The 27,376-nt window shown below is 36.0% G+C and overlaps 2 protein-coding genes across 9 annotated transcripts in view; both read left to right on the plus strand.

The window, feature by feature from the left end:
* Window positions 1-406: 406 nt before the first annotated feature.
* LOC128203634 (uncharacterized) lies at window positions 407-5,904 on the plus strand. The gene is made up of 3 exons (XM_052905133.1): window positions 407-517; window positions 2,534-4,342; window positions 4,969-5,904. Exon 2 carries the CDS (start codon window positions 2,585-2,587, stop codon window positions 3,626-3,628), a length of 1,044 nt encoding a protein of 347 aa, XP_052761093.1. The 5' UTR covers window positions 407-517; window positions 2,534-2,584; the 3' UTR covers window positions 3,629-4,342; window positions 4,969-5,904.
* A 14,656-nt stretch (window positions 5,905-20,560) lies between these two features.
* LOC128202731 (uncharacterized) overlaps window positions 20,561-27,376 on the plus strand; it is a 71,140-nt gene continuing 64,324 nt past the window's right edge. For 7 of the 8 annotated variants that reach the window (XM_052903805.1, XM_052903808.1, XM_052903810.1 and 4 more), the window contains exons 1-4: window positions 20,561-20,650; window positions 25,795-26,405; window positions 26,774-26,851; window positions 27,080-27,193. In XM_052903805.1, the coding sequence (XP_052759765.1) occupies window positions 25,805-26,405; window positions 26,774-26,851; window positions 27,080-27,193 (793 nt within the window). In that variant the 5' untranslated portion in view covers window positions 20,561-20,650; window positions 25,795-25,804. Of the gene's footprint in view, window positions 20,651-21,120; window positions 21,242-25,794; window positions 26,406-26,773; window positions 26,852-27,079; window positions 27,194-27,376 lie in introns of those variants that run through there. The other variant, XM_052903806.1, reaches the window with a different exon arrangement.

Consider the following 27,376-nt stretch of genomic DNA (forward strand, 5'->3'; position numbering starts at 1 on the left):
TAATTGTTAGGAAAAGACTAAAGACTAGATTATTCTTATGTCTGTGTATAAGTCCTTGTAGGGGTGCGATTTTGTTGTCAGTTTATCTATTTTTTCATTGCCTGTACCGTCTTGGGTTCGCGTCGCACTGAAACCAGGATATTTTTTTATAATTTAAGTGTAATTTTTCTTCAATTTCGGTATCAAAGAGTTAAATAGATATAGTGTTTTCTGATGCATAACTGTGAAAGAATTAGTGCCAAACACAAACACTAGCGAGTCACTTTAAATAAAATGTACTAGTATCTGAACTGACCGAATTTTAAGTATATTTTAAAATCATTTCTTGTTTTGCCTAAATTCCCCTTTAAACGAGGACACTTATTTATATCTCTCGTTCCCAAAAATCTAGATCTTAACCGATATATAAACCCATAGTTTTCATCACTGTACGGCAGCAGCAGAACGCGACTGGTCGCAATTACAAGAAGAAAAGAAGACAGACAGACAGAACCTCAGAAGGACTAATTGTCGTGAAGTAAGCGATTATTTAATTTGTAAAAACAATTTTTGAATTTGTTAAAACAATTTTTGAATATTATTACGTTAATAACGTAATAATATTCAAAAAATACTAAATATGTAAATCGGACGACAAAATTGTTATCCTATTTACTAAATTATAAATAAACATACATACTCTTGTATTGTCACGTATGGAATGCAAATGCTATTGAAATAAAAAATAACGCTTACTGTATATACATGCACAACTATTACTTTATTTGATCTTTGAGTAGCAGTTCACGTTGCGTTCTTATGTATACCTTTATATCTTCTTTCCGGATCTAGTCTCATATCGTATTGTATTATATTTCATAACTTAAAGCCTATAGCTTTTTTAAAATTTAGTTTGATGTATTACACCTTAAGTTAAGCAAATTTCAGAACGTAAAATCGAAAGTAAGCTAATATTTCAGGAATTCTATTTTAAGAAATCATGGAATACCTGAAATCATGAATTTGTATATAGGCAAAAACATTATGCTAAGCTATAAAACTGGAGGCAGCTAGTAGACAAATAATAAAAATATAGAAAAAGACATACTCATAAAGACATTTTGAAAATGATATGAAAACGTTTGCCGAAACAAAAATGAGCAGGCAACTATGAGTAAATTAAACAATGCGCACTTAAAATCATAAACAACTGCAGATAAAACGGTTTAGACCAATTAGATAAGATCCTTTCTTTATCTTTAAATGATATTTAATAGGTAAAAAATATGCTCAGTGAATGTGGCAATTTAGGTTTGTTTACCTATTTCAAGCCTTTCAAATATGATAAAGGCTTATTGCATACTAAACATAAAGTCGCTATATATGTATTCATATTATTCAAATGCGTCCGATATGAAATCTGTTTTCTTGGCTTTTCCGGCGAGGGTTCGCACCCCATTAAAATCAAAATATTGCTCACGCTAAAACTGTATTTTACTGCAGTTTCGATATCATAAAGTAAAACAATGATAACATGAGTGTTTTCAGACGCATTACCAAAGAAACTAATTCAACCAAAAAAGTTTTCGTTAAATAATGCAAATTATTAGTATTTAAAGCAACATAGAATTTTAGGTATAACGAAAGTCACGTGATATGCAAATTTCGTAATGACGGTTGCTTGCGTGCGGTAATTATAATTTATACTTCGGCTATACCTTCGGTATTGTTGCATATTGTAATCATTCTGGGGGTTAAAATGTCAAAGAGGTTAAGAGAAGCCATTTGGATATACAAACAAAACACTAAGCTTACATGACTTAAATATAATAGGACTTTAAGTTGACAATTACTCATACATAGTATATAACCGAGCAATATACTGCACTGATTATTTTGTATAGTGTTAGACCATCTCTTTGTAAAACAACCTGGAACTATTTAGCAAAAAAACATTTAGCTTTTGAATGATATTCGGTAGCAAGTAGCGACCGAAACCGACTGTCGATTTCTCAAATAGGAAGTTAAGGCAGTGAATTTGAAATTAGCATTTTTGGTGTTTACACTGTGAGAATCGCAAAAAAGTGAGGCATTTGTTTTGTTCATGGGACTAAAACTTTTAAACCTTCAGCATTGGAAGCAACATTCCTGTTTTGATTTGTAGTATATACGTGTTCAGTGTATTAAATTCACATTTATACTATTTAATTTGCATTAAAGTTGATATTGACTCAATCTTCTCCGCCCCCGCTGTTCATCAAGAAATGCCTTTTTTATAAAGGTGTATTATATACAAGACTTATTTTGTGAAAATGAAATCATGCTGTTGAACAGTACACTAATAATAAAACACTACTTTCTATGAGCATGTACCTCTTTACTGAATTGTAATAACCCAAAATTGAAGGTTAATAAGCAAGGTTTATTACATTTTGTCAAAAACGGTGATAATCAATACTTACTATAAGCTTAAAAGTCTCTATTTCTAGGATATTTGTAGGGCAATTATATTAGAAATTATCTTTTTAAAAGGAGTTTAATTTGTATCTTTCAGTCATGCCTGACCTTCAGGCACATGTGCGTTTTAAGGGGATAGAGGATCCCAATGTACTATCGTACCTGTTTGGTCCTGCTCGTGAACAATACCAGACAGAACAACACAGTTATCAAAATAGATCGAGAAAAAAAAGTCGAACAAATTTATGCGAAGTTGATCAAAACCCTTCCTGCCCCAGGGGATACATTCAAAAAATGTTATCACTGCTCTGAACAAGTAAGAGTCACGCATCCATCTATGCTTCAAAGAGGAATGCACATTACCATGCCAGGGAAGAAACTTATGTGGTTGACAGATCTTATTAAAAAGGAGATTCCAGATTTCCCTTTCATATATAAACACCATGCAATCATTACAGAAGTGGGGGAAGTGAATGGTCAAACCGTTAAATTAACACTGATTCATGCCAATAACGAAGAACCTCACGTTTCGAAACGCACCGAAACAATTGATCTGAAAAAAGAGTACCTGTGGATCGTTAAGTACAAAAGAAAAACACTTGATAATGAAGCTATCGCAAAAGCGGCTGAAAAACAGTTCGAAAAGAAAGCGCCAGGGAAATATCACGTATTGAAAAGAAACTGCGAGCACTTTGCGACATCTTGTACTTTAGGCGAAGATCAAAGTGTACAGGTAGAAAACCTTCTTAGTGCTGTAGGGGGGCCGCTACCTGGTCTTATACCAGGATGTCAAGGACTGTTCAGGATAATCACAACAGTCCTCGACGAAATAGCTACAGGACTATTTGGATCAGTGGCCTTTGCTGGTATTGTCCTTTCTGTCGCTGGTTTAGCAAATGTTCTCTATACAATTCTTATGACAGTTGGCTATCGAAAGATGGAAAAAGAAAACAAGCTTTGTCCATGTTGTTTCAAAAGAAAGATTCTAGAGTTATGGATGAACTTGGCTGTTTTTATCCCAACTTCGGCTTTAACCTTTGTGTTATGTAATGTCGCAGTGCCATTAGCCACTTTGCCTGGCATCGGAATATCCATCGTTGTCATTTTGCTTACTTTGTTAACGCAATGGGGTATGTCTAGAATTATACGTGCGATTTGCAGCCCGTTTGACATTGAGGGATCCCCTGTATAAAGTATTTCCGAAATAAATTATGGCGACGTTGTGTCATGCAAGTACTGGGGCTTCAATCACTATCGAATAGTTACTGAAAAGGCAAAATCTTCACTTAAATGTGTGTATTATGCTACTAGCCACCCATTTGCAACGCGAGAAGTCGTTGAAGAGCAAGTTGAGTTTTCCAAAGGTTCGTTTAGCAGGTATGACTGTAGCCATTTGGATACCTATTCGCCAAAAGATACGGTTGAACGAGCCAGGATGAGAATCAGCGAGAAGAAGTGGGGTCCGTGGGAGAATAGATCAGATCACATGTGCTTCTGGGCCAAGGTACGGGATTTCCGACCGAGTGGTGCAAAGGAACACGGGCTTCTCGAAGCGGTTATGATGCTCGGCACAACTCCTATCCATCTTGCACACGAGATTGAGTTAGGAGACCATGTCTACCTGCACAACACTAACGGCATAGTCATTGAGAAAGAAGACATACGAAAGCGAAGAAAGTTTTGCCTAAGATTGGTTTGTTTTGTGAATACATCTTGCAAAGAACGTACGTTTGATGTCAATCTTGATAACGATTGGGTTAAGGTTCAACATTACCATCCATCGAATAGCAGGCCAAAATCTGAACGTGCTAAAATGGCAATGCAGATGCTCAGACAAACCATGAAGCAAGAAAAACAGTTTCTGGAAACCGTTGTGAAACAGAATGCGTGATCATGATTTACTGAGGTAAAGTTTCGATAGTTTTAAGGGTTATGTAGATACCCCTGTAATTATTCCTCAGAGAACATATCTGTACAAATTCTTTAGTAAACGCTTTATTGGCGTTTCGATATGAGTACCATTTTCATATTTCTAACAAAGAAATTAAGTTCCATTTAAGACTTTCGATAACAATATATTTATAAATAGTATGATGTTATACAGAAAATGACTTCATAATATAAAAGTACGAACAAGAAACCTAGAAAACAGGCGCCCGTTCCACGGAAATCATAACAACATACTTAAATATCATATTTCATTTAGCCATATATCTAACTTAGTTAACGAAATGAAAAATAGATTATCGAAAAGAGATTTACATCAACAATCTTAAAAAAAAATCAAAATGAAAATATTTCACAAACTATACGAAAGCAAAAGTAAAGAGATAAGTTTGATAATACGAGACTCGTTGTTCGAGAAATCAGGGCCAGTGTAAAACGTTCGTTATGCTAGTACTTTTCATAGATTGCTATAACATGTTTATCAAGACTAAAAGGTATATTGCTCAAAGTAATGTTGACTAGAACATATATTTATATCTTAGTGATGAATTATGGTACATTCATTATATTATAAATATCTTTCAGCAACTGGACAAACGGAACAGCAAATATACATTTCCTGAATAGCTTGTCAGTCAAATCTATTCGAAAGACCAGTTCTGATCATCTGCGTCAGGCCAACATCATATCCAACTTATATGTCCGGTATTCAAGAAAAATGTGAATACATAACGAGTTACTTTTATTTTGTTTTTATATTGTGTACGATGTTGTTTGTTTTTATAATTAAGTAATAAAGGGATTCATTCACATATTTTATATCTTTAAATGTGGTTTAAATTAAATTGTTTGACTTACTTTTAATTTAAGACAAACTTTAAAACAAAATACCTTTTATTTATACTTTTGATGATATTCTATCATTGTAAAAAACTTTTTTGTTTAAATTCCACATGAATTAAAGAAAATTAATGTCTGACCCTAAAAAAGAGTTTTGTTTAATATTTACTATTTTGGATGTATTTGTTTTCAAAATATCATCAATAAGACAATACTTGTGTTAAATCAATGTTATCATATGTCGATTGGTTTGCGGCAATGGGAACATACTTCCACCTTATAGTTTTCTTTATTCGTAAGGGATCTTGAGTTTTATGTTATGATATTGTCATCTTATTATTATTAATAATATTTGCTGATGATATCGATCATTGATGGTAAATTGCATGAGGAAATTTAAAGCCATTGGGATAAATTGTCAAATGATTGCAATACTTGGGAATTTAAAGTAAATACTAATAAGTCTTATATGATGTAGTTTCCTAAAAGTGGTTGATTATTGGCCTATTAAATATTGATTAAAAAAGGCCATGGTATACTCGCTTTTAACGATTTTGACTATTTTGGTGTTAATATTGTTTAATTATTTCTGATTTAACAATAGATGTAAATACTAACAAAATACTCTTAGATGAGCGGTGTGGAATTTTAACATTATTTGTATATAAATATATAAACACATTTATATTTGTTTGTGCTTTACTATAATTTTTTATTAAAAAACACGTTGATGTAATTTATTATAAACATTTGTGTTGTTGACGATGTACATTGCACAAATTGGAAATAAACTTCTGCTTCTGCTTGGATACGGTGCAGGGCCTGTTACGGCGTAGTCCCTCGGAGGAGGCATTTAGTCAAAATGAAAGGCGGCCCTAAAGCCCTCCATTGCCTGTGCGTGTAAACAAAATATCTTTCAGCCTGTCTGTCTGACTGACTATCTTTATGTTTGTCTATAAGGCAATCTAACACTGTAATTATTAAAGAGTAAAAGAAATACTGTCGTTAAATGTAAAAATGCAGCATCAAACAACTTCTACATTTGTCACTTAATATCGAAATATGTAATAATAAACGCACATACTCGTATGGAAACGATGTTTATAGTAAACATGTTAAAGGCAACAATTGAAACTTTAGGACCAAACTTAACCAATAGACATCTTTTAACTAGAAAAATAAATCCATTAGTATGTCGAGGTAATGCACCAGTCAGTTGTAACCACGCCCCGCCTCTAGGTCCGGGGACCTAGCCGGGACTTTGACTTTCGGTCCAGCCAACCCCGGGTAAAAAAAATCCCCGCCCTGCGTGGACGAACTGATGGTTATACCCCGGCCAAATGCCCCCGCACCACAGAGACTCAATATAAGGCCCAATCTAAATTTGGCGGTATGACAAATCCACCGCGGTCACCCGGCCCTGGGGGGGCCACCTGGAAAGTAAAAACACGGCCCTTTTCCGCGGCTATCCCCCCGGATCTGGGGGGGGGGGCGTGGTTACAATTGCCTGGTGCATAATTGCCTTAGGATGTTCATTGAAAATTAAGTATGAACACGATAGGGGTTTCACTTAAGCCGTCGACGTTGCGTTAAAGAATTGATACAGATAAACAAAATATCGCGCATGCGCAGCTAGGAAAACAATATACTACAAATATTTGCGTCAATTTTGAAACTGGTGGCTGATAGGGTTTGCTGGCATATTGGTAAAATTTGGCCAAAATTAACATTATTCGAAAAGAAAACAGTTGATTATACTAATTCAGTCTACGATGGAATTCAATACAATTAAAACGGATACTAATGGTTGTGTGACTGATGTAAAACTGGTGCGTACTTGTAATAGGGGTCGTGTGGATCCTATTAGTAACAATAATATCACGGGGTTGTAATAATTCATTTTGTTCTTCTAGTTAGGCGTGTGAATGGGAGTGTCCTCTCCTGGCATGTGGAAATCGTATAAGTTCCAATAATATCACGGGGTTGTAATAAGTCATGTAGTACATCTAGTTACGTGTGTGAATGGGAGCGTCCTCTCCTGGCATGTGGAAATTGTTTAAGATACAATAATATCACGGGGTTGTAATAAGTCATGTAGTACTTCTAGTTACGTGTGTGCTTGGGAGTGTCCTCTCCGGACATGTGGAAATTGTATAATTGTTACAATAATATCACTGGGATGTTATAAGTCATGTAGGACATCAAGTAACGCGTGTGCATTGAAGTGTGCTCTCCTGACATGTGGAAATCAGTTACAATAATATCACTGGGTTGTAACAAGTCATGCATTACATTAGTTACGCGTGTGCGTGGGAGTGCCCTCTGGGGCAATGTTGAACTCGTATAAGTTACAATAATATCACGGGCTTGTAATAAGTCATGAAGTACATCTAGTTACGCGTGTGCATGGGAGTATCCTCTTCTGGCATGTGGAAAACGTCTAAGTTACAATAATATCACGGGCTTGTAATAAATCATGTAGTACAATTAGTTACGCGTTGGTTGGGAGTATCTTCTCGGGACATGTGGCAATGGTATAAGTTACAATAATATCACGGAATTGTAATAAGTCATGTTGTACATCTAGTTACGCGTGTACTTGGGAGTGCCCTCTCAGGACATGGGAAAGTCGTATAAGTTACAATAATATCACGCGGTTGTAATACGCCATGTAATATATCTAGGTACGCGTGTGTGTGGAATACTATTGGAAAGTCATAAAGACTTAGGAAATAAAACTTTTCATCAACAGTGTTCAATTTTAATTTCATTTCAAAAGCATTAATAAGCAACAATTACTAACATAGATAAATGCATGGCATCTAATTACTAATGAGTAAATACAGTGAATAAACATTGCTTTCAGTGCATCAACAAATACAAAACACGTTTAAAACAAGTTCCTTATGGCGATTACAATGCTTTAACACTTAAAGATGCACTCCTGTTTTATTTTACCAATAATGTTGTAAACAATGGTTATTATTAAGGATACCGAGTTTAATTTAAGAGAAAGGTGCAGAAATCATGGTATTTCTACCTTATGACACTACCTTATGACACGATAGTATATCACAGTAAATCTGTAAGCATATTGTTCAGCGTTTTCCTGTCGGAAAATAGCTCAATGAGCTAATGTTTCTTGTTAACACATAAACGACTTTAAATAAAGATTCTTGTAACTTGTATCTTGCTATTAAATACACGGTTACAATCATGTTATCAGTAGTATATATTTTCCATAAATGCATTAATTAGTATGTAATTCATGGGTTATAACTAAAAATTTATGTTTGTTATACATAACACTTATTTATCTATATTTTCGGTTAATCAACTCCGCTATTTACTAAAGCCAGGATGAACACGGCTATAGAGCGTTGGACCTAGAACTCCCAATATCTATAGTTATAAGATAAAAATCGAGTGTGTATATTTTTTAGATGAACTTTTTTATGTTTTTATAAAAAAAGAAAAAATGTTACAAAACAAATACGCCCGTGAAGATCGGTAAAGAACTTAAACAATTTGGTCTGCAAAATGTTTGGATGTAGCAGACCAAAACTGTTCTTTAGAGCTTCTATTGTTCACATAAGTTTGGTCAAAGTTTGAACATTTCTATAATTGGCAGTCTGAAATCTTATTCCGACACAGGAGATCGGTCTTAGACAGACACAGACTCAAAGGATGCAGTCCAAAAGGTTTTGAATTAAGTGTCATGAAGATTTTGTAGAGATAAAATCAAAACGAAACGTTTAAAATAAGAGTAAACTTAAAAAACTAAATGAGCATTATTTTGAGTATTTACGCGTTTATTTTTTAAGACAAAAACTTGAGTTACAACGAAAGGAGTTAAACATGAAAATAGAAGAACAAGATATAATCAATGAAATAGAACGTTCAAAACTTGAAAAATCTTTATGTGACGAAGATGACTTGCCCAGTTTGGCAGACATTAAACCTGTTGTTCAATTGCCAATATTCACGGCGCAATACGATGACACCGATGAGAAGAACCACTCTGTTGCATCGTTACCTCTCACTGAGCAACCATCAAGGGGGAGAACGTTTGGTGACGTTGTAGGACAGCAGAACAGCAGTGCCGACGAACTGATGGCTAGGCGTGGAAGTGGGAACGCACCTCGAGGAGACGGCGGAGATTGAGGCATTTTCCAGGGGTTACGAGCGATGGCCAATACCATCCAGGAGAGTTTTAATTTACCGAGACCTGACATTTTAACTTAGTTAAACTTAGTGGTAGTCCTAATTATGAGAACCTTTGAAAACAAACATTGAGAGTAGTGTTACTGTTTTTAGGTCACGTCTGTCTTTTAATATTGTCAAGGTGAGGCTAAGCAATCCATTGAGGACTGCGTTGTAGTTTTACCTGAAAATGGCTTTTCAAGAGCAAAGGCAATTTTGGCTTCACGGTATGGTAAGCCGCATCTTGTCGAGCGGTCCCATGTAGATCGTTTAGTTAATGGTCAGCCGTTAAAGGCAAATGATGTTCAGGGTCTCATGTGATTATCCCCAGAAATGGAAAAATGTGAGATTACACTATCTCAGTTAGGTTTTATGTCAGATGTTAATACAATGTAGCTCGAAAATTTGAGAAGAATAGTAAAACGCCTGCCTATGCACATTAAAACAAAATGGGTTGATAAGGCTAGTTCAATTATTGATGAAGGCCGAGAACCAAACTTTATTGATTTGATGAAGTTTGTTGAGAAGCGGGCTACCATTGCAAATACTATGTATGGGCAAGATCTAGCTGGTGAGGGGGTCAATAAATGGGAGAGATAGAGCTTGTGTGAATGGGCCGAAAAGTGAGAGAGTTACCACTTTAGCCACATCAGCAAGTAATAATGACATTGTGCCAGCAGCGCGTATCTTGTCATGTGTATTCTGTAAGGGTCGGCATAAACTGATAGACTGCAATTAATTTAAACAAAAGGATGTTGAATACAAAATAGCATTTGTAAGGAAGCACAAAATGTGCGACAATTGTTTAAACTTCAAGCATATTGCATAGTTTTGTAGGAAGCAGAGCGGATGTGACGTACCGGGATGCAGAATGAAACATCATGCCATGCTGCATCGAGGTAACCAGAGTATGGCGACGGGCAGTTGTACATCGACGAATGTGAGTGGTTATGGCAAAAAGGTATGTCTACGAATCGTTCCGGTAGCCGTGCATCAGTGATCGAAGACAGTGCAAACCTATTCTTTGTTGGATGCGATGTCTGACGTCACACTTTGTAGCGATTCCCTAGTTAAAAGACTAGACGCCAAAGGTAAGTCGTTAGATTTTCTACAACAACAGTTAATGGAAGTAAGGAGAAGAAAAAGGGCATAGAGTTTAATGCAGAGGTAAGTTCTATTGACGGACAGGGGCAAGAGAGTGGTCTGTAGAACATTTGACTGTGTCTCTGGATTCACTCCCGAGAAGTCCGGAATTGGCTAAGTGGGATCACTAAGCTGGCATTGAATTGCCTAATATAGACGCAGATGTAGTTGGGCTATTGATTGGAAGTGACACACCGGAAGCCTTCTAGGTGGAAGAAGAAAGAAGAGGTAAGCGCAGCGAACCATATGCCATAAGATCGATTTTAGGTTGGACGATCATTGGGCCTACAGGTAAAGTGTCCACAAATTTAAATGTCAATGTGCATTATCAACAAGCCGATGTATTACAGCAAATGCACCAACTCTGGCCTACAGATTTTCCGGAGTAAGCAGCTGACGATAAACGGGAGATCGTTAGGTATAATGATGAAGACAATATCTCAAGAGGATGGGCATTATAAAATCGGACTACCTTGGCGCGATGACAAATGTCTTCCACATAACAAACACATGGCACTTACACGTCTACCAGGCCTTAAACGGAAATTGCAAGGTAATGATAATTTGCATAAAATGTATAGTGATGCAATGGAAGGATATATATTGAAAGGTCATGCAAAACGATTATGCGAAAGTGGGACAGAGTGTAAAAGTGACAGGATTTGGTACCTACCGCATCATCCATCAACAAAGGTATGTCACTGAATGATCGGCTGCTTCAAGGTCCCGATTTAGTAAATAGTATAGTCGGAGTACTTACGCGTTACAGAGAGGAAAGGATAGCGTTAGAGGAAGATTTTGAAGCTATGTTTCACCAAGTGTCGGTGATGGATAAAGACTGTCAAGCGCTAAGATTTCAGTGGTGGCCCGAAGGGGACTTAACTCGACAACCTGAATGCCACCAGATGCAAGTGCATTTGTTTGGCGCAACTTCTTCCTCGCCAAGCTGTGCATCGTATGCATTAAAAAGATGCAGAAATGTATGCACCGAAAGTAACCTTAACACTGGAGAGGCACTTCTATGTAGATGATCTATTAAAGTCAACAAACAACAAGGAAAATGCAGTATTGCTTTGTAAGGATCTCCGAGGAATGCTCGGTCGAGGTGGATTCAGACTTACAAAGTGGATGTCGAACTGCCAAGAAGTTGTTGATTCTATTCCATCGGAAGAGCAAGCAAATCCGCCTGTAACTGTTAACCTAGAAGATGGCAGCGAGTTCGAAAGAACACTCGGTCTTCAGTGGAACATCAGAGATGATAATTTCCTTTTTGAGGTACATCTGAAAGAAAAGGCGCCTACACGAAGAGGAGTTTTATCTGTAACAAGCTCTATATAAGATCCGTTAGGATTCGTAGCCTCGGTGACATTGATTCCGAAGTTGATACTACAGAACGCATGTCGTCAAGGCTTAACGTGAGATCAAAAACTTAATGAAGCCGACATAGAAAAGTGGGGTGATTGGCTTACAAATTTGCCAACGTTGTCATCTGTCCAAATTGAAAGGTGTCTTAAAGCGGGTGACCTTCATAACTCTTCATGCAATGTAGAGCTGGATATGTTCAGTGATGCTTCACAATATGCCAATGAAGCAGCAGCATACATTAAGATATATGACAGACAAGAAAACGGCAAATGTTCATTTGCGATGGAGAAATCTAGGTTAGCGCCCATCAAGACAGTAACCATACCGAGACTTGAATTAGCAGCTGCAGTAGTATCGGTAAGACTGTATCAGATGCTGATTAAAGAACTTGACACAAAGGTCGACAACGGCTATTTTTGAACTGACTCAATGATTGTTCTAGGGTATGTTCGAAATACAGAACGGTGTTTTTAGACGTATGTTGCTAACAGATTAGCTCTTATTCACGAATTGACTTCCCCAAATGATTGGAGATACGTGCCTACAAACCTGAATCCAGCTGACTTAGCTTCCATTGGTGTACATCCAGAGGAAAGAGGGAAACATTTTATATGGTTAAACGGACCAAATGTTCTGAACATGGAGACAGATGATTGGCAACATGAACCTGATGGAATCACGATGGAGTACGAAGATGTTGAAATGAAACCAGCTGTTGTGGCTAGCATGGTCCATTCTCAATGCATGGAGTATAAGCGGCGCTTCCAGAAAACACAACGACAACAGATGGCACCGTTGCCAGTTGAGAGGCTTACTCCGGACAAACCTCCGTTTACGTACGTTGGTATGGATTATTTCGGGCCTATGTATGTCAAGGTCGGTCGTTGCCATCAGGAACGATACGATTGCCTGTTCACCTGCTTGACGACACGAGCAGTTCATATTAAAATCGCACATAGCTTAGGAACTGACTCGTTTGTATGTGCATTGCAACGTTTCATGAGTAGAAGGGGAAAACCAGAGAAGATTTTCAGCGATAATGGTACTAATCTTACTTCCGGATAAAGGGAATTAAGAGCAGAAATTGCCGAATGGAACAAGAGTCGTATCATGAATGAATTGGCGCAGAAAGACATAGAATGGCAGTTCATTCCTCCTTATTCGAGTCATATGGTTGGAGTGTGGGAAGGACTGGTTCAGTCAGTAAAGAAAGCCTTAAAATCGGTAGTCAAAGAGCAGCTTTTGAAAGACGAAGCTCTAAATACTCTCATGACAGGGACAGAAAAGATTGCAAATGACAGACCGATTACAAAGGTAAGTGATGATAGCAGAGATCCAGAAGCACTTTCGCCGAGCCAACTGTTGCTTTTGCGCCCAAATACGTGTATGCCACTTGGTGTCTTTAGCAAGAATGACAATTATTGTAGGCGTTGGTGGCGTCAAGCTCAGTATCTTGCAGACGTATTCTGGCGACGTTGGGTAGAGAGTACGTACCAAATCTTCTTGAGAGGCAAAATGGCAAGATGTTTAACGAAATATCGAGGTAAATGATCTTGTTCTTGTGTGTGATGAGTCACTACCACTTGGATGTTGGCCTCTTGGACTGGTAAAAGAGGTAAGTAAGGGACGAGACGGTCTGGTTCGCTCGTGTAAGGTATGTGTGAATGGACCAGTGAAGGTGAGACCTGTTACGAAATTATGTCTGCTTGAAAACAGTTTATAAACACGTACAGTTTGCTTAAAACTAGAGAAGGGTAGAAGTAGTTTTAAAGTAAGCCGTTGGGCATGTAGTGTATGATGGTTGGTAAGTATACAACATGCATTTGTGTACGTCTTATAAACACGTATTGTATAACCTTAAAATCCTATTTTGTTTTGGAGCATTTAATTCCTAGTTGCTTTAGGTAAATTATTGAATGCACTTCAAATTGAAGGTTTATTGAGGGGCGATGTGCCGCAGCTAGGAATATGTTTTTTAAATTCATAAGCTTTGTGGGTCGCATACGAGTAAGATTCATTGTAGTAATAATAGATCAAATTAATCAGACCGATTGTTTAGATTATTTGCCCGGGATATGCAAGATGCGTAGACAAAAATTAGAATGGTTACCATGAGCTTGTTTTGGGTTTTAATTGGCTGGCAGCTGCGAGGGCTCCGGGCATAATTAAAACATAAAGACATGAATGAATGTTTGGTTTTTGTTAAATAAATCGGAATACGTACCAATGTAAGTATTTAAGTTTTGTAACATTTTATTATTTTATATAAATAAAGTTGAGCTACAATATCAAGGACAGGTAAGTTAGGGCAAATGTTAATGGCTAGACAACATCAGAGCATTTTTTGTAACTTTATTTTTTTTATGAATGTCATGAAAATACTCTGTGAACATCTATTTGCTATGTTAATTGCATTATTTGGATTGTTATTGTGTATATGCTGTATGTGTCTTGATTGTTGTGTCTGGGTTATTTCAGATAACCGTTCATACGTTCCTACGTACCTTAACGTTCCTTTACGTACAATAGCGTTAAGATGTTTCCCATTACGTTATTTTATGCTGACTGATTGACTGTTTGATTGTATGGAATAAATGTGAACGAGTATATTACAACGAGTTCCGGTTTATTATGTGAAAAAGCAGATCCCGCGGTGAAATGACTTTGAAACCTCGATAATAATTGTATCTCGACGATTAAGACTCAAGATTATCATTATTTCGCGTGGGTGACAACTATATGGCGATTTAAAGTTGCTGTGGTTGATTTAAAGAAATTGTGGCCAAAATTGTCATTTTACTACACGGGTATGAAAGTATAATCAATCGATACATTTGAAATACTATCGACATAAACTGAGACACTTGAAACACTAAGTTTTCTTTAATTGTGTACACGTAAAACAGATACCATTAAATTTCCGACCTTAACATGAGATTTAATTTTATGTACTAACACTGTTTGCAGATTATGCTATGCAATTTATTGACTTAGACTAATTTCATGTTTGATTTCCGCCAAAATTTCAGTGAAATTTTTTTAATGTGAGATATATTCATTTCATTGAACATATGTAATTTAATGATATTCTTGACATATGCGATGTAAGAGCAGCACCACATGGTCTTGAAGTATGCGATGTAAGAGCAGCAACACATGGTCTTGACATATGCGATGTAAGAGCAGCACCACATGGTCTTGAAGTATGCGATGTAAGAGCAGCACCACATGGTCTTGAAGTATGCGATGTAAGAGCAGCACCACATGGTCTTGAAGTATGCGATGTAAGAGCAGCACCACATGGTCTTGACATATGCGATGTAAGAGCAGCACCACATGGTCTTGAAGTATGCGATGTAAGAGCAGCAACACATGGTCTTGAAGTATGCGATGTAAGAGCAGCACCACATGGTCTTGAAGTATGCGATGTAAGAGCAGCACCACATGGTCTTGAAGTATGCGATGTAAGAGCAGCAACACATGGTCTTGACATATGCGATGTAAGAGCAGCACCACATGGTCTTGAAATATGCGATGTAAGAGCAGCACCACATGGTCTTGAAGTATGCGAGGTAAGAGCAGCAACACATGGTCTTGACATATGCGATGTAAGAGCAGCACCACATGGTCTTGAAGTATGCGATGTAAGAGAAGCACCACATGGTCATGAAGTGTGCGATGCAAGAGCAGCAACACATGGTCTTGACATATGCGATGTAAGAGCAGCAACACATGTTCTTGATTTATGTGATGTAAGAGCAACAGCACATGGTCTTGATATATGCGATGTAAGGGCAACAGCACATGGTCTTGACAAATGCGATGTAAGAGCAGCAACACATGGTCTTGACATATGCGATGTAAGAGCAGCAACACATGGTCTTGACATATGCGATGTAAGGGCAACACCACATGGTCTTGACATATGCGATGTAAGGGCAACCGCACATGGTCTTGATATATGCGATGTAAGAGCAGCAACACATGGTCTTGACATATGCGATGTAAGAGCAGCAACACATGGTCTTGACATATGCGATGTAAGAGCAGCAACACATGGTCTTGACATATGCGATGTAAGGGCAACAGCACATGGTCTTGACATATGTGATGTAAGGGCAACAGCACATGGTCTTAACATATGCGATGTGAGGGCAACAGCACATGGTCTTGATATAGGTGATGTAAGAGCAGCAACACATGGTCTTGACATATGCGATGTAAGAGCAGCAACACATGGTCTTGTCATATGCGATGTAAGGGCAGCAACACATGGTCTTGATATATGCGATGTAAGAGCAGCAGCACATGGTCTTGATATATGGGATGTAAGAGCAACATCACATGGTCTTGACATATGCGTTGTAAGAGCAGCAGCACATGGTCTTGATATATGTGATGGTAGAGCAGCAACACATGGTCTTGACATATGCGATGTAAGAGCAGCACCACATGGTCTTGACATATGCGATGTAAGGGCAGCAACACATGGTCTTGACATATGCGATGTAAGAGCAGCAACACATGGTCTTGACATATGCGATGTAAGAGCAGCAGCACATGGTCTTGACATATGCAATGTAAGGGCAACAGCACATGGTCTTGACATATGCGATGTAAGGGCAACAACACATGGTCTTGACATATGCGATGTAAGAGCAGCAACACATGGTCTTGACATATGCGATGTAAGAGCAGCAGCACATGGTCTTGACATATGCAATGTAAGGGCAACAGCACATGGTCTTGACATATGCGATGTAAGGGCAACAGCACATGGTCTTGATATATGCGATGTAAGAGCAGCAACACATGGTCTTGACATATGCGATGTAAGAGCGGCACCACATGGTCTTGATATATGCGATGTAAGAGCAGCAGCACATTGTCTTGACATATGCGATGTAAGAGCAGCACCACATGGTCTTGATATATGCGATGTAAGGGCAGCAGCACATTGTCTTGATATATGCGATGTAAGAGCAGCACCACATGGTCTTGATATATGCGATGTAAGAGCAGGAATACATGGTCTTGATATATGCGATGTAAGGGCAGCAGCACATGATCTTGACATATGCGATGTAAGAGCAGCACCACATGGTCTTGAAGTATGCGATGTAAGGGCAGCAGCACATTGTCTTGATATATGCGATGTAAGAGCAGCACCACATGGTCTTGATATATGCGATGTAAGAGCAGGAATACATGGTCTTGATATATGCGATGTAAGGGCAGCAGCACATGATCTTGACATATGCGATGTAAGAGCAGCACCACATGGTCTTGATATATGCGATGTAAGGGCAGCAGCACATGGTCTTGACATATGCGATGTAAGAGCAGCACCACATGGTCTTGATATATGCGATGTAAGAGCAGCAACACATGGTCTTGATATATGCGATGTAAGAGCAGCAACACATGGTCTTGACGTATGCGATGTAAGGGCAACAGCACATGGTCTTGACATATGCGATGTAAGGGCAACATCACATGGTCTTGACATATGCGATTATTATCAGTAAGAACAACAGCACATCCGAGAAAACAGCTGTGAAATAGGATCCGTTGTTGTATTCTCTATTGTAGATTGAATATATGATGACAAGGTTTGTTGTGAAGTTCAGCATCATGCTGCCTGCTCTCGCCCAATTGTGCAAAATAATTTTTGCTGAGCACTTGCCTGGTTGTCGCTGGGTTTAATATAATTGATAAAATGCGACAAATGACATCTGAAGCTGCCAAACACGACAAGTTTGCAGAATCTGTGTTTGAATATTTCGACACTTTCCTTATGATGAAAGAAATCTGTTATAGCTTCTGAAACATTTGTCAAGTTCTCAACGAAGAGAATCAAACAATGGCTTTAATGAAATACTGAGCATGAATGGAACAAGCTTATGAAAGAAGCAATGAAAGATTCATTGAGGTGAGGGCAAACAACAAAAGAAGGGCAGAAGATATTGTTGGAGACCAATGGAGAAAGGTTGAAGAGTCTAGCCATATCGCAGAGCCGTTGAGAGATGACAACTGCATTGTCTCGGAAGATAATTTTTTTTTGAGTTTTTTGGTAAGTACCCTACTCCCATGTTTAATTGCTCTCATAACTGTGGTATGTAAAATAAAGCACGGAAAAGCTCCTTTAAATAAGGGTAAACGGTATCCTATGTGTTACTGGTGTAGGAATTTGCTGTTTGTTATTTATTAATCAATCCTGACATTTAAAAACAAACTTATTGCAAAGACTAACAAGGTGTTTTATCTTCTAGAGAGTACTTTCATCTGCTTGTATATTTTGTTAATCAGCTAGATATAAGCCAAACATATGCTGTTTTTTTTAAAATTGATTTCTTTGTACAATATTTCAGGTGCCTTGGTATCCTGATTACTTATCGTCATGTCAACCGTCCCTTGTAGTAATTCCTAGTTTTTTTGTTTTTTGTTAAGCAGTCGCATAATTATAAAACCTGCCTTTTTTAAATGCCTTTTAAAACTGGTGTATTTCTCTTCTACTGAATATTTAAACATGTAATTTTATCCGTCAATCGATCTTCTCTAAAACTGTTATTCTTATACTACGTGAGGTTTAACACGAGTGGTTTTGTTATTTTGTAATCATTTGCGAAATGAATGAGCTCAGTGCATAATATGTCCTCGATTTATCGCCAGGTTTTCAAAATTATTGCACAGCGATCTAAACCATGTCAGTTCGATTCGTTGAAAATGCCTAACAATAGATCATTTTTTAGACATTATTTTCCATTCAGTTCTTTTTCGAAACTTCTCTTAAAAAACACGATGTTTGTCACCATAGCTTTCAGATCAATTATGTTTTCAGATCATACAAACTCTATTTGTTAAAGACCAATAAGCTTTATTTTCGTTTATATCTTACATGCTTTAAATCTCTCAAAATTTGGAAACAAATCTTATAGGCAACACGGTTAAAAGTGAAATTTGCTCGATAATTGAGACAAATACATGAAATTTTTGTCGGCAGCAGGCTTCGAACTGCTCGGTCTGTTGACATTTAATTATTTCATTTAGGTGATTTAAACGTATTTTCATTTGAAGAAAGCTTTCAGTTTTACCATCATGTTTGTTATTAGCTTTGTGGGCAAGAAGAATCTGAAAAAAATATTCAATTAGTTTTAAAACCCAAAACAGTGTTTAATTGAGAACTCTTTGATTTAAATTATTTAATCATTTCTCGTTTATGATTCAATTCACCAATCTTAACAGGTTCTTTATAAAGTAGAATATTGTCCATCTCAATTTTAAGCCTATACCAAATAATACTTTTACAAAATAAAGTCTAATATAACGTTTTCATTTTTTAACTGATTGTTAAGAGAAAGTGATATATATTAGTTATTTCTTTACTAGAATATTCTTGTAAAACTGTTTACCAAAAATTTATTTGATATGTTTGTTTATTATTTGTATACTTTGGCAGTCAGCGCTTTTGGTTTGACCCTATTTTAACGTAGTTTATGTTTTTTGTGGTGCATATGCTTAGAAGAAAACACTCTTTAGTAAATCAATGAAGCATTTGACAAGATCGTCGCTGAATAATCGATGTATTGAAAGCTTTAATTGGCATATTTGGTGTTTAAATTCATTTCATAATCAATACTGATTGATTGCCTTCTTGAAGAAAATTTTGAGATTGATAACGGGTTTGTTGTAATTATAGTGTTTTGTGCATGTATAATTTGTCTATTATTCACGTGTTATTGCCACATTAGATACCAATCACGGTTCAAAACTAATCACTGCATAGCTGTCCACTGCAAGTTCTTCTAGTTTTTCATGTATAACTATATTGAACTTTCCACATAATCATATTGTTATTGATGCAGCTGCACTTACTTGGTTATACCATATGATCTTCCTTAAATCGTGCTACTGACCAACAAAACTAGATTTTAGCTAAAGCGGAGCTAGGCCAAATTTTCGTAAACTCGATTGTGGAGGGTGAAGGGAATGTTTCTTTCCTGGCGGGCGGGAGGTTCGGGTCCAACCTGAGGAGTTTCATCATATCAATATCCATGCGGAGTGGATGTGGAGACGTACACCCCTTTCTGAGTTAGACATTGTTTGAAACTATAACAGGTGTATTTAAGCACTAGCAAACGCAGTCTTAGGATATCAAAATGGAATTTATCTTAAGAGACTTTTTGTGCTTTGTGCTTTTCAGAATCATTTTCTATTAAACAAGTATCTAGCAGCGATTCAGGTGATATACAAGTACATTTTGCCCTTTATAATGAAATCGGGGTTATAGTTGGTCCATATGTAAATACAACATGGAGTTAAGACCCCTCCCATTACCCATATAGATTAAGTGAAATTGGTCGGTAGAAACAGGGAAAACGACAAATAACAGTTTCACCTTGCTTCTTGCAAGGCCCCATTGAGTAACATATTTTTGTCAAATTGTCTATTCTTAAGTATTTTACACATTTGACGGATATAGATTGATATACTTCTCAGCGCCAATTTTTATACCTTTCATACAAAAATGTTTCATTGTATACTCATTGTGTTTCCATTTATATCAATTATTTGTACGCTTTGAGCTACTATTCGACTCGTATTGATAAGTTTATGTGAGACCCGACAGGTATTGATTTTGTTATTTTGTAAACATTTGCGAAATAAATGAGCTCAGTGTACACTATGAATAGGATTTACAACGAGTGGACTTAAGGTATGACTAACTGATTTACAAATATTAAATGATGTATTTGAATGTCTAAACGAGCATTATGATCAATGTTTATCCAATAATAATAAGTTGAGTTAAAACTATTTTTCTGCTGCAATTATAAAACCCATTATTTAGTATTTAAAGATACTTATCACCATACAAATATGTTTCATTATTGCACAACTTGAATATCCGCTCACCCAAATTAAATTTCAAAATCACAAAATGTTATTTTCTGAAAATCTTGAGTCATTTTCGAAACATGATATTTTCCTTTTTCGATACACTTGAGAATCACTTTTATAATTGCATGAGAAAAATAGTTTTAACTCAACAACTGAATGTAAAAATAGAATCGTGAATAGTATTATTATAGTTTAGATCTCCTATTAGAGTGTATATAAAAGGCGAGTTAATTAAGAAATATTGAGAAATTGTTTGACAATATTGAGGCAGAGAACCATTATAAACTTTATAACAATACGACAACGTTATCGGGGTCTGTGAATATGCTTCACATATGTGACTGCCAACCGTTTTGGAATTTTGCGAGTCTTTGCGTTATAGTTATTGACTTTGGAGTAGGCTTGTGTAAGTTAAACTGTCGCATTATAATAAACAATATCTTCTAAAACTGCTGTATTTCTCTTCTACTGAATATTGAAACATGTAATTTTATCCGTTAATCGATCTTCCATAAAACTGCTATTCTTTACTACGTGAGATTTGACATGAGTGGTTTTGTAATTTTGTAAACATTTGCGAAATGAATGAGCTCAGTGCATAATATGTCCTTGATATATCGCCATATTTTCAAAACTACTGCACAATGATCTAAACCATGTCAGTTCGATTCGTTCAAAATGCCTAAAAATAGACCATTTTTTAAAAATTATTTTCCATTCAGTTCATTTTCGAAACTTCTCTAAAACATCTTAACACGATGTGTGTCATCATAACTTTTAGATCAATGATGTTTTCAGATCATACAAACTCTATTTGTTAAAGCCCAATAAGCTATATATTTTTTTTTATCTTACATGCTTTGTATCTCTCAAAATTTGGAAACCAATTTTATAGGCAACACGGTTAAAATTGAAATTTGCTTGATAATGTTTGAGATAAATGAAACTTTTGTCGGCAGCAGGCTTCGTACTCGGGACTGCTGGGTTTGTTGGCTACGCCACGTTGTATATACTGTCAATTGTTTGTTTGTTTGAAAATAATGTTCCTGAATTACTGCGAAATAAGTCAACATTTCATTATTTCATTTAGGTGATTTAAACCTGTTACAGTATTTAATAGTGTAGAGTAGAATATTGTCTATCTCAATTTTAAGTCTATACCAAATAATACTGTTACAATATAAAGTCTAATATAACGTTTTCATTTTTAACTAATTGTTAAGATAAAGTTATATATTTTAGGTATATTTTCATATTCTTGTATAACTGTTTACCAACAAATTTATTTAATACGTTTGTTTATTATTTGTATACTTTGGTAGACAACGCTTTTGGTTTGACCCTATTTCAACGGAGTTTATGTTTTTGTGGTGCATGTGCACTTCTCATAATAGAAAAAGCTCTTTAGTAAATCAATGTAGCATTTGACAAGATCGTCACTGGATGTATTGAAAGCTTTAATTGGTATATTTGGTGTATAAATTCATTTCATAATCATTACTGATTGATTGCCTTCTTGAAGAAAAAATAGAGATCCCGTATACGCTCACAGTACATACAGTTTTAAATAAGTTGTTTTTGAAATTATCAGCAATTGAGCATAACTTTACAATAACATTTGTTTTATTACAACATGGTTTTGTTGTGATTATAGTGGTTTGTGCATGTATAATTAATCTTTTTGTAACGTGAAGAAAGAAAGAAGAAGGTTTATTCAAGGAAAATATAAAACACAATATACATTTGAAGTAGGCCAACATGACCCGTGATCAAATTTATCGAATACAATGGCTTACGTTTACAAATTCAAATAGCGAACAAGTAAACAAGTATAATTGTATCAAAAAAATAGCAACTGTACCTAGGAGAGTTTGATATACATATCATAAAAACATAAATGATCTTAACTATGAAATATTATATTTGTATCATAGAATTAACAACAGTATCCATATAATTTGATAAACATATCATAAAAGACACCTGAATTATACACTATATCCATGCACTGGAATAACTAAACAGAACTAACACTATAAACTTCTTGCCAATAAATCATATAATGCATACTTTTGTAATGATGTTTGAAATATTGGGTCTTTACTGTAATGTCTACAAAATACAATAATACAACATGCATATGATATATATTAAATTTAAAGTTTAATTATTTTACAAACTATACTACTAATGCGTTATATTCTAAGTACAAACTTGTCTAACTTAAATGAATATCACATACTCTTGTACATCTATTTCTAAGCGAAACCAGAAATATTTCAATTTGATTTTCTCTGGGGTCCGACCTTCATCTTCTTGCCCTGCCAATGGTATGTCATGATTAAGCTGCATTACTTCAGTTTACAAACTACCTGGGATAAGTAGCCGTCTGTCCCCAGATTTGGGGTTAATACGTATGTGTATATGACCTCATCTCACAATATAAATGTGTCCCGTTTTATCCAAAAGTACTTGGATTCGCAGTTCATTTAAGAAAATAGCACCATCGATGGGTATTGACTTTTCTACCAGCCATAATCTAAGAACTTTTAAGTCATTATCTTGGATAATTTTATGCTCTTGTCTAACAACTTCAGCTTTCAAATCCCACAGTTTGGTTGAGGTCAATGTAATCTCTTGTACTTTAGATAGAGGGACAGCTTTATCTACCTCTTCAACAAAGGTTCTCCAGGTTCGTTCTAGCTTTTGACAATAAGGACAGCCATTACAGGGTAGTTCCTCAAGCTTGGATCCAAAAATTATAATCACACACTTCTCCCACCGGCATTCTTGACATTGCATCCCCATTTCCATGTTTGTTTTCTGGTCTATGAACAATTTCCATATCAAAGTAACTCAATTCTTCTAACCAACGTGCTATTTGCCCTTAGTTTCTTTGAATCTCAAAAGCCATGTAAGAATGTTGTGATCAATTCTAAGATTAAATCGACGCCCCAACAGATAATGTCTGAAATGTTTGGTCATTCAAATTACAGCCAACAGTTCTTGTCTGGTTGTACAATAACGCTGCTGCTCCTTAGTCATAACAAAAGAGGCATACGCAATAACACGTTCTTCGCCTTGTTATACCTGGTTAAGAACACCATCAATTGCATTGCCACTAGCATCAGCATCAAATACAAATGAGTGAGATTGATTGAGTAAACCCAAAACTGAAGCAACCGTCAAAACGGTTTTCAAATCATCAAAAGCCTCTTGAGGTTTGTTCTCCCAACAGAATACATTTTTTCCTGTTAGTGTATAAAATGGTTTTGCGTTGTGAGCAAATTCCTTTATAAACAATCGATGATAATTTACCAACCCCAAAAATCTTTCCACATTTTTTGTGCTTTTCAAATCAGGCCATTCAAGCAATACCTTGATAATTTCTTCAGTCACCTGTAATCCTTCAGGTCCAACCCAACCCACCTACCCTTAAATTCTACCTTTGGTTGACAAAGAATACATTTGTTTGAGTTGGTTGCATTTAATATGATATAAGATGTTTATTGACTGTTTTGATAATCGCAACTTTTTTACGGTTAGTGCAACTAAGCGGAACTCTATCAACGCGTTCTTGCCCTAGACTAGTCATGAAGAAGGTGTTCTAATATTAGTTTCGATATTTTAATTCAATGATCCCGAAGGACAAACAAAGATATATTTTACTCCGGATAAAACAAGATGACTTTTCACGGCCTCCATACAGCATACGCTGTCAGCTGTAGTCATTGATTAATATACCATTCTGAAAGAGTGATGTCTTGTGAAAACAAGATTTGATTCAAAATATGAAAACAGCGGTATATACATATTTATGTGAAAAACTACAGAAACAAGCTCAGTAGCCAAAGGTTAAACATAAACCCCGTTTAATGGCACAAGGTAAACGCCAAAGACATAGAACACAAAAACAAAAAAAATCACAAACAAGAAACATGGAACAACAGCACAAAACTCCATAAACAACACAGTGCATAAATACTATATAAAAACTTGGTGTGTTTATCAAGGATTGTTAGGAACCGCCTTGGAACGGTCAGTAAAATGTAAATTTACTGGGGGTTTAAACCAGTTTATGTGCACAAACCTTACTCTTATCCCAACACTCCTGGATAAAGTAAAAACGTTAAGGGTAAACCTTATCAAAGTATGCATTAACTTGAGGAAACTTAATTATAAAACAAATACTAATAAAGTAATAGGTAAAACCCAAGTACTATGATTAGGGATCCCGACTCTATCTGCAGACGAAGGAATACAATTCAGAGTACCTAATGCAAAAACTTTTCAAAGATACGATGCAGTTATTGTTTGAAAGTATGAGCATCACACACAGTCTGCCTTAGTAAATAAAAGGTTTAAGAATGTGTGATCATAGAGTTTCATAATCAAAAGCATCATTGTACTAAAACTGGGAACAAATACAGAAAACATAATTAAAAATAAAAACGACATGTATTAGCTAAACTTTTCATCCAAACGATTACCTATGTAAAATATTTGAAGAAATAGACATCACAATTCCTAGCCAGCCAAAGACGGTTTTAAAGATAACTTGAATCTGCAAAATTTTCATAAAATCAAAGGACTGAAAGTTTAGCTATGTAAGGACTTTATATTCAACCTTTTATTTTGTTTGAGCAATTCATCGTCAAAAACTAGAAGGTACTCTTCAAAGTATTTCCACGGTTTAAATAAAATCCAAGCAATTCATTGAGCATGTCTGATTTCGTCAATTTTATGGTAATTGTAAGTGAAACACTATCTTTGGCACAATCTGTCGAAGCAGTTTTATATTTTCAAGTAGCCACTTCTTATGCAATGATCAATACGAATAAAAGAAGGAATACAAGTAAATATTCTGTTATTAGACGTTTTAAAAACTTTAAGCAGGACTTAAAACCAGTAATGATAGATATTCATAAATTCTGAAATTATCCCGTATTATTATCTCAGATTGGACAGCATGGCAGACGCAAGAAATTCGGCGGATGAAAAGGAATTCTTTTCCAGAGTAAATCTTGCACTGACCGACTGTGGTAGACGAGTGCTATTACATCTTCTACAAAGAAGAGTTGGGGAACTCACACCAAAAGACCATCAGCATCAACCCTGGTCACTAGATGAGTTTTTGAATCATAACATGGCAGATATGCTAATATCTATTGGTAGCGATAGAAGCAAGAAAGATGTTCTGTATCCATTCAAGCAAGACACAGATTTGACCAAGTGGGATATTCCCCTTTTTGTTTTTGTACTTCTAAATGTATGCGAACTAGACGACAGCGACTCTCTCCACCGTCAACTAAAACATGACATCTTTAACCTTAGGAACTTGAGGAATAGAATGCTACACAAGGGAACGCCAACATTGGACGAGCCAATTTACTGCAAGTATTTTGGCCGTATTGTCGGTGCTGTGCAACGAATATGTGACTACATGCAAGAGCCGAATTTGAAAGAATGTCTTCTTAAAGAACTTGATAAGTACGAAAGCCTGAAACATGTATATCCCAACGGTCTTATATCAGAGTTGGGTTGCAAATCAGTTGACATACTAAATGAGGGTAAGTATGTTTTCTTAGTATTAATGATTCATAAAACAAATGACTTTCAGTATATATAACTATGATGAGTTATTATAATTTTATATTCACATTGACCTGTCAGGGACTGCTGCTGATGGATTCCATAGTCTCGCAAAAGGAAAGAAACCAACATTTATCATATCAAGTATTTGTAGAATGATATCTATTTAAAACCACCGGATAAGGACGCTGTAACATTGAGGCACATTTTGAGTATGGATACTTAATTCAATGCTGAATATATATATATATATATATATATATATATATATATATATATATATATATATATATATATATATATATAAAATCCTGTCTTGATATATAATAGCGCCTTGCTTTTTTAGCTGACGCAGCGGTTGAAAATGGTTTGCAGAAAATGCAGATGATCATTCAGAAAAGGGGGCTGTCAGTAAATATACCAGGTATTCTACCGTTTCTCAGCCCACCAAGAGTAAACAAATTGTTGACTGATTGAGTAAGCATCGATTTATTCATTTTGTAGAAATATCATTCAAATACTAGTGTGAAAACAGCTGTCTGGAGTTTATCTAAACTGTTCACTCAGTTATTGATGTATTTGCATTGTTTAAGGTTTTTTTGTACAAACCTTTTCCTCAATATATGCTATATGTACCAGATTTTACTTTAAGTCCTCGAGGTCATGGTCATGTTTCGAAACTACAATAAAGAAGACGAACGCAGCATTACGGAACGACTCCTTAGAACATTTTCAGAGGCATTAGAGCATGGTGAAGATATGTCAGGTAAATGAAGCTATTGTTTTGAATATGTTAGCATCTGCGTTTGAAATCAAGCAAAAAGTCAAATGTAAAAAAAGTAATTGATATTAGTATTAAAAACAAGTGATGAGTGGAATGTATAGTAAGTTTTCATATGTGTAACTAACATGACACTTTCACTGCCATTTCTACTCTGTATGCATTTAA

This window comes from Mya arenaria, chromosome 9 (genome assembly GCF_026914265.1).
Source record: "Mya arenaria isolate MELC-2E11 chromosome 9, ASM2691426v1".
In the NCBI taxonomy this organism is placed as follows: Eukaryota; Metazoa; Mollusca; class Bivalvia; order Myida; family Myidae; genus Mya; species Mya arenaria.

Excerpts from the sequence above, each read along its gene's own strand:
- LOC128203634 (XM_052905133.1), top strand. The coding sequence starts at position 2,585 with ATGTACTATCGTACCTGTTTGGTCCTGCTCGTGAACAATACCAGACAG.